The sequence below is a fragment of the Petromyzon marinus genome, unplaced genomic scaffold (assembly GCF_048934315.1).
Source record: "Petromyzon marinus isolate PM22_M1 ecotype Great Lakes invasive population unplaced genomic scaffold, UKy_Petmar_22M1.pri1.0 PM_G_Scaffold_2, whole genome shotgun sequence".
Classification (NCBI taxonomy): domain Eukaryota; kingdom Metazoa; phylum Chordata; class Hyperoartia; order Petromyzontiformes; family Petromyzontidae; genus Petromyzon; species Petromyzon marinus.
In genome coordinates this window covers 2,806,714-2,820,737 of record NW_027422761.1, presented here as the reverse complement: position 1 = coordinate 2,820,737, position 14,024 = coordinate 2,806,714, and the positions used below count along the sequence as shown (strand labels likewise).

Below are 14,024 nucleotides of genomic sequence, written 5' to 3'. Positions count from 1 at the left end.
GATTAGGAATACTTGAGTCGTTCGTTAATATTTGTCTTTCTGCATAATCTTGCCGGTATCCACGAATGAAATAACGAATTCAGACGCATATTTGTGCCTCCAAGAATAATACTGGTTGGAGTGCCCTGTCAACGAGTAGCATTGCATAATAATCAGTCATCCTATTGTTAACAACGTGACAATAATTGCATTAAGGGCCGCGCATGATCAGTGACCGAATGCTGTTTTGTGTGACAATTCAAGTAACGAAGCATTGCGGCCATCGAGTGGTGTCGATAAGGCAATTAGAAGTATTCCAGTCGAACGCTTTAAATTCATAATCGTTATGAATCAATGAACGAACATCAACGTGGTACTGTGCTGACGATTTCAAGCATAATAACTTCGCATATCAGAATGTATTAAGGATTGGATACGAATCAAAGACCAAGTGCCGTGTTGTGTAACAATTCAAGCATACGAGTTTGCATATTATAAAGTTAAGGTTTGATAGAATAGTTCGCATGTTTTTAATCTCTCTCTCTCAACAACCGATCGATTGCGTTACGCGTCGGGAATTAACCACAGGTGCCGCTATCGAGGTGAAACAACGCAATCGTGATGGTATCATGTTAACGCTGTGTTGAAATTCCAAAATCCCGAGATTGAGTTTTTCATATTATCCAAAAATTAAAGTTAGCTAGAAATAAAATTGATTAAAGCAGAAGGTTTGTGTGTGATTCTTCCTGAAATTCTGCATAATATTGTTCTGCGTATGAGATCTGAATCCTGGGGACCTATCATAAGCACACAATCACCACACATAATCCATAACACACATAATTCGTAATGTTCAATCGAGAGTAATCGTATCCTTATCGATAATACGGAATTAAAGAGCAGAGTCGAATCGACTCTCTCTCATTCACGCTCACAACGCCTGCGTCACTGCATACGATTAATTGCGTCATTCCAATTCATAACACAATCCTCGTCACCGAGGCTCGACCTGATAATCCATAACGACCGGCATTATCCTAACCACGCCCACTCGCATAAATTAATACGATTATCTCTCGAATCAGCATAATTTATGCGCATAATTACACCAATTAACATAATTTCGGATAAATTATGCAAATCTCAAATTTCATTTAATTTTCATTATTTTCATCAATTTTCATAACACCTATATATACAACAACAGTGTGATTAACATAGGTGTACACAGACACACAGTGTTACTATTATGATAGGCTCATCTTGCCTTAGCAGTAGCGTGACATCAGACGCTGAGTTTGTATTGTATTTTTCTCAAGCAGCTTTGATTTAGCCCAGCTAATTGACCCCGCGGTGTGAAAGTGGTAACTCTACATGTGTGGCTTGCCAGAGGCAGTCTTCACTGCAGTGAGCATTGGTGATGATACCACACTGATGAGTCTGATCAATGACTAAATGGGCCTAGAGTTACCCATCTCTGTATTGGTGATGATACCACACTGATGAGTCTGATCAATGACTACATGGGCCTAGTTACCCATCTCTGTATTGGTGATGATACCACACTGATGAGTCTGATCAATCACTAAATGGGCTTAGAGTTAACCATCTCTGTATTGGTGATAATACCACACTGATGAGTCTGATCAATGACTACATGGGCCTAGAGTTACCCATCTCTGTATTGGTGATGATACCACACTGATGAGTCTGATCAATGACTAAATGGGCCTAGAGTTACCCATCTCTGTATTGGTGATAATACCACACTGATGAGTCTGATCAATGACTACATGGGCCTAGTTACCCATCTCTGTATTGGTGATGATACCACACTGATGAGTCTGATCAATGACTAAATGGGCCTAGAGTTACCCATCTCTGTATTGGTGATGATACCACACTGATGAGTCTGATCAATGACTAAATGGACCTAGAGTTACCCATCTCTGTATTGGTGATGATACCACACTGATGAGTCTGATCAATGACTACATGGGCCTAGAGTTACCCATCTCTGTATTGGTGATGATACCACACTGATGAGTCTGATCAATGACTAAATGGGCCTAGTTACCCATCTCTGTATTGGTGATGATACCACACTGATGAGTCTGATCAATCACTAAATGGGCTTAGAGTTACCCATCTCTGTATTGGTGATAATACCACACTGATGAGTCTGATCAATGACTACATGGGCCTAGAGTTACCCATCTCTGTATTGGTGATGATACCACACTGATGAATCTGATCAATCACTAAATGGGCTTAGAGTTACCCATCTCTGTATTGGTGATGATACCATACTGATGAGTCTGATCAATGACTACATGGGCCTAGAGTTACCCATCTCTGTATTGGTGATGATACCACACTGATGAGTCTGATCAATGACTACATGGGCCTAGTTACCCATCTCTGTATTGGTGATGATACCACACTGATGAGTCTGATCAATGACTAAATGGGCCTAGAGTTACCCATCTCTGTATTGGTGATAATACCACACTGATGAGTCTGATCAATGACTACATGGGCCTAGAGTTACCCATCTCTGTATTGGTGATGATACCACACTGATGAGTCTGATCAATGACTAAATGGGCCTAGAGTTACCCATCTCTGTATTGGTGATGATACCACACTGATGAGTCTGATCAATGACTACATGGGCCTAGAGTTACCCATCTCTGTATTGGTGATGATACCACACTGATGAGTCTGATCAATGACTACATGGGCCTAGTTACCCATCTCTGTATTGGTGATGATACCACACTGATGAGTCTGATCAATCACTTAATGGGCTTAGAGTTACCCATCTCTGTATTGGTGATAATACCACACTGATGAGTCTGATCAATGACTACATGGGCCTAGAGTTACCCATCTCTGTATTGGTGATGATACCACACTGATGAGTCTGATCAATGACTAAATGGGCCTAGAGTTACCCATCTCTGTATTGGTGCTACCTGACAGTCGGTCAGATTTGCTCAGATTTATTTTGACAGTGACCAAAGGTAAGAGAACCACAATGCACTGCTTAAGAAGAAACCGTTGATGTTTATTCGCAAGTAAAACATGATTTTACAACCTGCGCTGTTATGATCGGATTTTTTCGTCAAATGCAGGTTTAACTAGTCTTTGATGGTGATATTAAAGGAATTACCAACACTGGATCAGGACCACAAATACGAATATCATGCCATGATCGTTTGAGCAGGAAGACAGTTTTATCAGTAACACAATTTTCTCTAGATTAATAGTCTAAAACAATGAATGATTCCCTTGTCTCACATGCAAGAGATAATTCTGAATCTAAATGCTGTCACCCAGTCACACACAGGATTAAATGTGCCCATTTAAAGTGTACATAATTATCCACAATGAAATTACAGCATTACACCTGTCCGTAGCAGCATCTTTCACATGTCGATGTAGAAAACTGCGAACCTGACTTTGCCATCCCTACAATTTCACGTAATTTCATTAATACACATTCTTTCTGAGAGATGCATAAGTGACAAGGTCGCAATATATAAAAACAAGTAGCAGAGAGTTCGCACTGTTTAATGGAAGTGTCTGGGTGGCTTTGGGCTAACACTATGCCCCGCAACAGAGACATGAGATTGGTACAAATTCCACGCATGGTTATTTTTTTCTCCTCAATTCTTTTAACGGCTAAACAGATGGCACATTATGTTCAGTGTATTTGGTAATGTTGTTCAGTGTAGCGCAGTGATAAAAGTGTCCAACCTATAACCAGATAGTCGCCAGTTCAATTCGCACACAGAGGTGGATTCTACAATTATTCCAGTTTAACACGTAGGCTTTCGCGACCAATTATTCCTCCGGGATTGACGCAGTAAGTACCGCTTTGTGGAACGGCAACGATCGCTTCACAGACATGTCCTTAAAAAATACCTTCATTGGCTGAGAAACTCCCGTGAAAATAAGCATCAACCAATGCTCACTTAGGCTTGAAGACAATTCTTACTATGTCTCTTTGGCCATTTGAATTCATGGCCAAACATAAAATGGCCAGAGCGGAGCCGGGCCCCAACAGCGTGGCTTTTAACTGCAGGCCGACCCACTATTTGTCGGCGTTCGGCTGGCCTCTTGACCAGCGGAAGTCGGTTTGCGATATTCGTGGGATTGCGTGCAGCACGACACCTCATTAATTGAAATTTGCAACCGTCACGAAGATTCTGCGACGCTTTCGTTGCCGGTAATCTACAGCCCCCTTGAACACCCCCCACCCCCCCAGCTTGCCGACCAAAGCTCTGACGAGCTGAGCTTTGACCGACAACTCGCTCCGCGTTCTGCATTCCTGAAATCAGTGCCCTGCCGAAAACGCAACATCAAGCGCCGCACAGCCCGCCGATATATCTGTTGTGCGGCTCGATGGCCAGGTTCCTGCTGACACGCGGCTTGCGCGGCCAAATCGTGGTCATCCCAAATGTTGCCAAGGGTCTCTTTGCTGAACGGCGGCGGCAGCGGCGGCGACGACGACTCCATCTCCTGACCCACCTCCACAGGTGGCGTCTGCACCGACTTGGGCACCAGATGCTTGGCCGGCACGAGGCAGCGTGGGGGGGGGGGGCACGGCGTGGGGGGCACGGCGTGGGGGGCACGGCGTGGGGGGCATGGCGTGGGCACTCAGTGCTTCTGCTCCTCCTGCTGCTGCTGTGGCTGCTGCTGCTGCATCATTTGTTGCTGCTGTTGCTGCTGCTGTGACTGCTGCTGCTGCTGTGGCTGCTGCTGCTATTGCTGTTGTTGCTGTTGCTGTTGTTGCTGTTGCTGTTGTTGCTGTTGTTGCTACTGTTGCTGCTGCTGCTGTTGCTGCTGTTGCTGCTGTTGCTGCTGCTGTGGCTGCTGCTGTTGCTGCTGCTGTTGCTGTGGCTGCTGTAGTGGCTGTGGGTGCTGCTGCTGCTGTTGAGTTGACTGGTGACGAGGCACACGTGGTATGGCTGAGGCTGAGTGGGAGGGCTGCTCAGAGTGGACAGCAGGATTTTCCTGAAGCTCCATGACCTGCTTCCTGTTGAAGTTGTATTTACTGAAGAGTTCGAACACAGGGGGAGGACGTAGAGTTAGAACAGACACACAGGTCCATGCCTGTGGGTCTCATCATGTTAGGTTCAAGCCCATCTTGACACACACAGGTCCATGCCTGTGTGTCTAATCATGTTAGGTTCAAGCCCATCTTGACACACACAGGTCCATGCCTGTGTGTCTAATCATGTTAGGTTTAAGCCCATCTTGACACACACAGGTCCATGCCTGTGGGTCTAATCATGTTAGGTTCAAGCCCATCTTGACACACACAGGTCCATGCCTGTGGGTCTAATCATGTTAGGTTCAAGCCCATCTTGACACACACAGGTCCATGCCTGTGTGTCTAATCATGTTAGGTTCAAGCCCATCTTGACACACACAGGTCCATGCCTGTGGGTCTAATCATGTTAGGTTCAAGCCCATCTTGACACACACAGGTCCATGCCTGTGTGTCTAATCATGTTAGGTTCAAGCCCATCTTGACACACACAGGTCCATGCCTGTGGGTCTAATCATGTTAGGTTCAAGCCCATCTTGACACACACAGGTCCATGCCTGTGTGTCTAATCATGTTAGGTTCAAGCCCATCTTGACACACACAGGTCCATGCCTGTGTGTCTAATCATGTTAGGTTCAAGCCCATCTTGACGCACACAGGTCCATGCCTGTGGGTCTAATCATGTTAGGTTCAAGCCCATCTTGACACACACAGGTCCATGCCTGTGTGTCTAATCATATTAGGTTCAAGCCCATCTTGACACACACAGGTCCATGCCTGTGTGTCTAATCATGTTAGGTTCAAGCCATCTTGTAATCCTTGAACCCAATATCACACCGTACCCTTGACAGCAATATAATAATTTGACATCAATAAAAACACATGGGATGTACTGCAGTAATTAACACCACTGCATAGTACTGTCGTTTGTAGTAGTTTGTCCTCAATATAGCATAAGTAGAAAAAACCCTGGGGCAAAATCTGAAAAGCATACTTCCCAATCTCTAAAAATTAAGAGTGTGCAACTTAATGTTGTTAAGTTTAAATAACGGTTGCTAAGCACAGGCCCAAAATGCTAAGAAGCCAGCAACAGCACCGTAAGAATGTCTACTCGTTTAGCGTTCATCTGCTTATTTAATTCAGCAAGGTGATGAGAAACCTCAACCATAAGGGCCCATCTACCAATGAGTCACAAGGCACCATGGGTAATGCTGGGGCCCCTCACCGAGTCTCAGGGCATCCGTGATGGACTAGGACGTGAAATTCGCACGCACAGGAATCCACATATCAGCTTCATTTAGTCGTCATGGATATTGTTTAAAATATTTGCCATCTGTTGCACAATGGCATACTCGTTGGTTTTTTTAGTAGTCTCTCGTCATGCCAACTTGACAACAGTATTTGTCCTCTGGAGATACTGGCCTCCACCGTGTGAATGTTGAATCGACATGACTACCTTGGTCCCACCGACATTGCTCAGTTGATCTGGGAGACACTTTCACCTTCCTGTGACTAACAGTTAATCTTAAAGCAGTGATGGTTTGGGCAGCAGTGATGGTTTGGGCAGCGATGCATAACCTGTATTCAATTTCCCTTGGGTAAATTCGGCTTTAACGGGTAACCGGTATGGTTTGTAAACATAAATTGTGGAGAGAAAAGAGCACGTTGCTGCCTCGTGAGCCACAACTCAGCCTTAATAGGTCTCTTAAACGGTCACTTAGGAGAGCTTTGTGTTGTTTGTCGTGCAAATCACCAAATCAGCTGCTCCGCGCATGGCAGGATCATCTCCCAGGCAAGGCCAGTGAAGTGTTGCATGTACAGAGTCCACGCAGAGGGCAGCTTCACTTCTATACGGGCCAATGCTATGCTTGCAGCCGCCACCACGGATGGACGGAAACTCAGGAATACGTGGTCTGCATACACACAAACAAAGACAATAACCCTCCGTTTAGCCTTAACAGACTGTTGGGGGCAAGTGCTGCTAGCGAGTAGCAGCACCTATGAAGGTCGGCACGACACACGAGGGGGTGGGCGGTCAGCACCACGCCCGGCCGCCTTTGTCTCCCCAGTGCTGGTGATGTTTACACACCGCATTGAGTTACTCATTTGAGGCCGAGTCGACCTAGGGGAGGCCCAGGACCGGTTCAGATAATCGTCACCGGTGATAGCCGTGAGCGGGCGTTGGACCAGGGTGTCCAGGGTCGTAGCTGCAGCGTAGCGCTAACCGCTACGCCACCTCTACCCTGCACACAGGAATGACAGGCAGGCACACAGACGCTTAAACGCACAAGCACCCAGTGAATGAGGAACGTTGGGCCAACGGCACCCTGAACATTTGAACAAACATTCCGACGTTGGACAAAAATATATATATTCGGTGACGTTTCAGGCACTGCCCCTTCTGTCGCCGGTCACCTTAGCGCTGCAAGGCCGGTGCCTACGAAGCGCTCCTCTACAGCTCTGCGAGCACCTTGCAGGGCGAGCTGAAGGAAGTGGGCCGTGTACTTGATGGTGTACGCGTGCCGGTAGGACGAGCCTCCAGCCGGGGCGTCCTCACGCCGCGACAGCCACAGGAAGTGGTCCACGAAGTGCGCCGCTGTGGGCGTGCACAGGTTCCAGTCGAGTGTACGCAGCAGCAGGAACTGTGCAGGGGGGAGGCAGATGGGAGAGTGGGCTGGCACGGCACAGCTGCCACCACTCCGTGAAGCATTCAGTCCGCCACGCTGCTGCGTGTTGCCTGGAGGGTTTATTTGGTGCATGGCTCGCAAAACAGTTCAAATGTCTGGTCAAGGAGTCAACTCGGCCCTTCGTCTGCATGGGTAAATGCAATGACCATCATATTAAATTTCGATTTGAAGCTTTCGTGACTTGCAAGGATTCATCTTCTTTGGTTCTTTTGGTAAAGTCACGTAGAATGAGAATAAAATAATAAATTGATAAAATAACACAATAATATTCTCATTATTGTGTTATTTTATTTTATCAAGTTATTATTTTATTCTCATTCTACGTGACTTTACCGAAAGAACCAAAGAAGACCATCATATTCTTTTGGGTCTGTCGGTAAAGCCACGTAGATTTGAAAAATTAATAAAAAATATCACGACGTTTCCATCGCATCGCAAGCAAATCGTCACGGGGTGATTGTTTTATGGAGAGACTGAGCCCCACCATAGGATGGGAGAATTTCCTGCACTTGTTCCAGTGCCATACAAATAAATGAGCACCACTCCACGTTCATTCGTCAGGTCTGCTGTGGTAATGTTATTCTGCAGCTTTTGCCTTCCTGTTATCTAGTAAAAAGACACGCTTCTATATTCAAATTCGGGCTGTACATTCAAATTGTCTACAGAATAATTAGTTGGCATGAAACAGAGATGATGTGTTCATATTCTTTGGGTCTTTGACGTTTCGATCACAACAAAAGCAATCACCTGAGGACGACTGCTTGTGTTGCCATCGAAACGTCGAGATTTTTAAAATTATTTTTCTATCTACGTTACTTTACCGACAGACCCAAAGAGTAAGATTGTAAAGTAACAAGACAAAACAATTGGTTTCTTGAATCAAATCGCGACCTTGAATCATGACAATGCACGGAACGGTTCTGGGGTGAAACATTGCATGCCAAATTAATATGGGCATGCAGCTACCTCCGTCTGCTGCAATTCCTCCTTGGACAGACTCAGCCCTTGCTTGGTCATCACCTCCAGCCGGTTCACCCAGTCCAGTCGCGGCACCTGCTCACCCATCTCCTCGAACTTGGCTGCGCAGGGTGTCAGGGACACGCATGCCGACGGTGAACAAGCGACCAAGCGTGCGAGCGAGAGATGAGCGAGTGATCGGGTGGGTGGGTGGGTCACGTGAGCGATTGACCGACCTGCTATAATGAGGTAGCAGATTGAGCAGGTGTAGAGGCAGCGGACGGTGATGTTGTGGCGGTCCATGAACACGTCTAACATCGGGATGGCCAGGTGGTGCGTGGCCACACCCAGCTGCAGCTGCTCGCTCAGAGTTGCCAGGAGGTCGACGAAGTGGCGACGGAGGTGCAGCTGGGGCGAGCGTGCGCAAAACCGAGGCAGTGACAGCTCCTGCGAGGGGGAAAAAACAGAGGACACGGGGTTGGGAGAGCAGTTGGGACGCTGTAGAGTTGGGTCAAGAGGTCAAGAGGTGTTTTTAAACGATAATAGATTATTCTGGGGGTCTAAGGAGGCGACGTGCCCGGTTACGGTGGGCCACAGCAGTTAATTTTCGCCGTCACGCAAACCAAGAGTGACAAAAGCCACGGGCCAAATTGTCTCCCTGTTCAAGCGAGTGAAAGATGGCGAAGAACTCATTCGGTAGTCCTCAGCCTATGATGAAAAAAAACCATAAGGTGTGGAGATCCGTACCTCCAAAGCACAGCCACTTTTATTCTTCCACAAGGTACCATATCGCTCGTGTTATAGTCCCCGGAGAGATAGGGGGCCGGGTCGACCCGCTGGCCAGGATTAAACTTGCAACTTTCCCACTGCGAGTCGAGCACTCAAACGTACGTGCCGTGTAAATCAGTTCGTGGGATTTGCGTCTGCGTGTAGGAGGCCTATTAATGAGAGAGGCGGATACCTTCTCTCGAAGGACGCGGTAGACGTCGTCTGCCAACTCGCCTTGCCACCACTCGCTTCTGTCCATGTCTTGGTTAGTCGCTCGCGCCTCGTGCTCAGGAGTTTATTACTTGGGCAGGCACGTGCTGGGTACACACAAGTGTTCACGTGTGGAGTTTATTACTTGGACAGGCACGTGCTGGGTACACACAAGTGGAGTTTATTACTCGGACAGGCACGTGCTGGGTACACACAAGTGTTCACGAGTGGAGTGTATTACTTGGACAGGCACGTGCTGGGTACACACAAGTGGAGTTTATTACTCGGACAGGCACGTGCTGGGTACACACAAGTGTTCACGAGTGGAGTTTATTACTCGGACAGGCACGTGCTGGGTACACACAAGTGTTCACGAGTGGAGTTTATTACTCAGACAGGCACGTGCTGGGTTCACACAAGTGTTCACGAGTGGAGTTTATTACTCGGACAGGCACGTGCTGGGTACACACAAGTGTTAACGAGTGGAGTTTATTACTCGGACAGGCACGTGCTGGGTTCACACAAGTGTTCACGAGTGGAGTTTATTACTTGGACAGGCACGTGCTGGGCGCACACAAGTGTTAACGAGTGGAGTTTATTACTTGGACAGGCACGTGCTGGGTACACACAAGTGTTAACGAGTGGAGTTTATTACTTGGACAGGCACGTGCTGGGTACACACACAAGTGTTAACGAGTGGAGTTTATTACTCGGACAGGCACGTGCTGGGTTCACACAAGTGTTCACGAGTGGAGTTTATTACTCGGACAGGCACGTGCTGGGTTCACACAAGTGTTCACGAGTGGAGTTTATTACTCGGACAGGCACGTGCTGGGTACACACAAGTGGAGTTTATTACTTGGGCAGGCACGTGCTGGGTACACACAAGTGTTCACAAGTGGAGTTTATTACTCGGACAGGCACGTGCTGGGTGCACACAAGTGGTCACGTGACAGATTTGACGTCACAGCTCACTTGCCGTGCAAAAAATAAATACATTATTGAGCCCCCCCCCCCTAAAAAAATATACAAAAGTGTATTTTCATAATTTGTGCATGGTGTACAGTCTGGAAAGTACCCACATGGCAAATTTCCAGTTTGTTGCATGTGGAGAAGTACAGACAACACACACAATTACAACTTTGCCTTTCATATATATGGAGATTACCACAGGTTACGCCACGGGCACTTCGTGCTCAACAGAGCATTAAGAATAAAGGCAGAATTTTCACAACACTTGGAAAAGAAACTACATTTGCAATTTTCTGCAAAAAAAAATGAACACATTTTCCCATGTGTAAAAAATAAATGCAATTTGTTATTGACACGTGTGCAAACTTCATAATGCATTTGCTTGAGCAACACCGATTACATTATTGACGAAATCTTAAAAGTGCTCATGCTAAACCGGCTTCCAAACGTCTCAAGCTCACACCCTACCCCCCGCTATGCATGTGGAATAATGTAAAAAATGTGTCCCGTTATGATGAAAAATAAAACAAAGTCTTACCAAACACTGTCCATTATTACACGGCGGGAAGGGAAATCGTTCAAGTAACAAACCGTGATTGTTTAAACGCCTCAATATGTCACGATATAGTCTAAATACAGCAAGTCTCAATTCTTTCACGGTAACTACGGACGGAGCGGGCAGCACGCAGCCACGTGGGAGTCGTCACGTGACGCAGCCGCCGACTCCCAGGACTCTCCACGCCCCCGGAAGTGCTGCTGAGCGCCGGAAGCCGGAGGTGACGCGTCATCCGTGAGCCAGAGACTCCTGATTGGATGAGGTGTGGGCGTGGCCGCACCCGAGGGGGAGGCGACGGCCAGGGGATAAAGGGGGGGAGGGAAAGACCCACACAGACCCATAGAGACCCACAGAGACCCATACTCACAGAGACCCATACTCATAGAGACCCACACAGACCCATAGAGACTCATAGAGACCCACAGAGACCCACAGAGACCCACACAGACTCATAGAGACCCATACTCACAGAGACCCACAGAGACTCATAGAGACCCATACTCATAGAGACCCATACTCATAGAGACCCACACAGACTCACAGAGACCCACACAGACCAACAGAGACACCCACAGAGACTCATAGAGACCCACAGAGACACCCACAGAGACTCATAGAGACCCACAGAGACACCCACAGAGACTCATAGAGACGCACAGACACCCAAAGAGACTCATAGAGACCCACATAGACTCACAGAGACCCACAGACACCCACAGTCACATAGACCCACAGACCCATACTCATAGAGACCCACACAGACCCACAGAGACACCCACAGAGACCCATACTCATAGAGACCCACACAGACACCCACAGAGACCCATACTCATAGAGACCCACATAGACCCACAGAGACCCATAGAGACCCACACACACTCACAGAGACCCATACTCATAGAGACCCACACAGACTCACAGAGACCCACATAGACTCACAGAGACCCACACTCATAGAGACCCACACAGGCCCACAGAGACCCATACTCATAGAGACCCACACAGACCCACAGAGACCCATACCCACAGAGACCCACAGAGACCCATACTCATAGAGACCCACAGAGACCCATAGAGACCCACACAGATACCCACAGAGACCCACACTAACAGAGACCCTAAGTAAAACTAAACTAAGTGTATTGCCACCAGGGTGTAAGGGGGCCCCCCACTGAGCTGCTGTGCCAATCTTGGTCCACGCGAGCGGCCTGCCCTGCACCAAGTGAAAGCAGCTCCGTCAGGTCGCTCGTCACGTGGGAACGGCGTTAGAGCGGCCAGGAGAATAATCCTCGCACTCTTAAGACGCACCGCTCGGATCGCTAGGGATGGGTTAGCGCGTCTCCCACGTGCGTGTGAATATTCACAGAGGGTGGACGTGGATGTAAGATAATTTTGTCGTGACGGTGGTCGCAGCTGCTGCGAGCTGCTAAGAGACACTTGCCCCTACAGTCTGTTAGATGCCACACGGGGGGCCTTCACTGGAGGGGTTTGCTTTGCCGCACCAACGCTCCCCACACACACGCACACACGGTGAACTCGTAAAGTGATAACAGGAAACGATGAGGTTAAATGTGCAAAAGTTTAATATATTAAACGGCAATAAACGCATTCAAGAGTGTGAGTGAGGTAAAAGAATAGAATTTCTACATTGAGGTAAACAATTTTTTTATATTGTGAGGTAAAAACAAATCTTTTTTACATTCTGAGGTAAAAAAAATAACAGTATTTTTTATAAATATTCTGAGGTAAACAAAAAATATTTTGAACCTTGAGGAACATTTTTTTTACATTCTGAGGTAAAGATATGAACATTAAATTGTCCTTAATGAGACATACATTAACAAACGCTCTCTGTGTATCTATCTGTCTCTCTGTGTCTCTGTGTGTCTCTCTCTGTCTGTATCTGTCTCTCTGTGTGTGTATCTGTGTCTGTGTGTGTCTGTGTGTGTCTGTGTGTATCTGTGTCTGTGTGTATCTGTCTGTGTGTCTCTGTGTGTGTATATCATCTCAGTCAGTCGACCCGTGGCACCTGGGTCTGCCCCGTGACCTCCTGCCAGCGGTCGGTCAACACTTCACGTGGCCTCAAGGTGCACATAGCCTGGCACAAGCGTCGTGGTGACATTACTGCCACTGAGTGGTGAATGGCGGTTGTTGTTATTGTTGTGCGTGTCTGTGTGTCTGTGTGTGTGTCTGTGTCTGTTTACTATTACCATCATTAGGGGAAAAAACGGTGATCCAATCTCCGACCCCCAGGAACAGGTTTGCAGATTTGCTGAGCATTTCTGTGAGGTCCTGGGGGAGGGAAAATCCCTCAGCCAGGAAAACATCGTGGCACAAAGTGAGGATGACCCTGCTGTGGCTGCGGTGCCTCAAATATTGGAAGAAGTCACCCCCTGTGAGTGGCTGGCTGAGGTGCCATCTGTTGAGGAAGTACTGAAGGCGATCCGGAGTCTGAGACCAGGAAAGGCAGCGGGCAGAGATGATCTCCCAAGCGAAATGCTGAGGGTGGCGTTTGTGCACAGACTGCCCTATATGACATCATAACGGTCTGGACCACTGGACGGGTTCTGCAGGATTGGAAGGATGCCCTGGTGGTCCCCCTTTTTAAGAAGGGGGACCGCACAGACTGTAACAACTACAGGGGCATCTCACTCCTCAGTGTGCCGGGAAAGGTCCTGGCAAGGATTATTCAGCATCACGGCAATATCTTTTCATCGGTTGCGTAACACTGTGTGGAAGCTACCTGGTCTGTCGCTCCGCACTAAGCTTCAGGTCTTCTCGGCCACGGTCATTCCCTCCCTTCTCTACGCTTGCGAAACGTGGACCCCCCCTAATG

At 47.5% G+C, this 14,024-nt stretch overlaps 1 protein-coding gene across 1 annotated transcript; it reads right to left on the bottom strand.

The window, feature by feature from the left end:
- Window positions 1-4,346: 4,346 nt before the first annotated feature.
- LOC142912352 (cyclin-J-like) lies at window positions 4,347-9,470 on the bottom strand. The gene is made up of 7 exons (XM_076060521.1): window positions 9,441-9,470; window positions 8,919-9,129; window positions 8,692-8,804; window positions 7,509-7,680; window positions 6,792-6,951; window positions 4,832-5,041; window positions 4,347-4,401 (listed from the first exon to the last, which is right to left on the bottom strand). Exons 1-7 carry the CDS (start codon window positions 9,468-9,470, stop codon window positions 4,347-4,349), a joined length of 951 nt encoding a protein of 316 aa, XP_075916636.1.
- Between the last annotated feature and the right edge of the window lie 4,554 nt (window positions 9,471-14,024).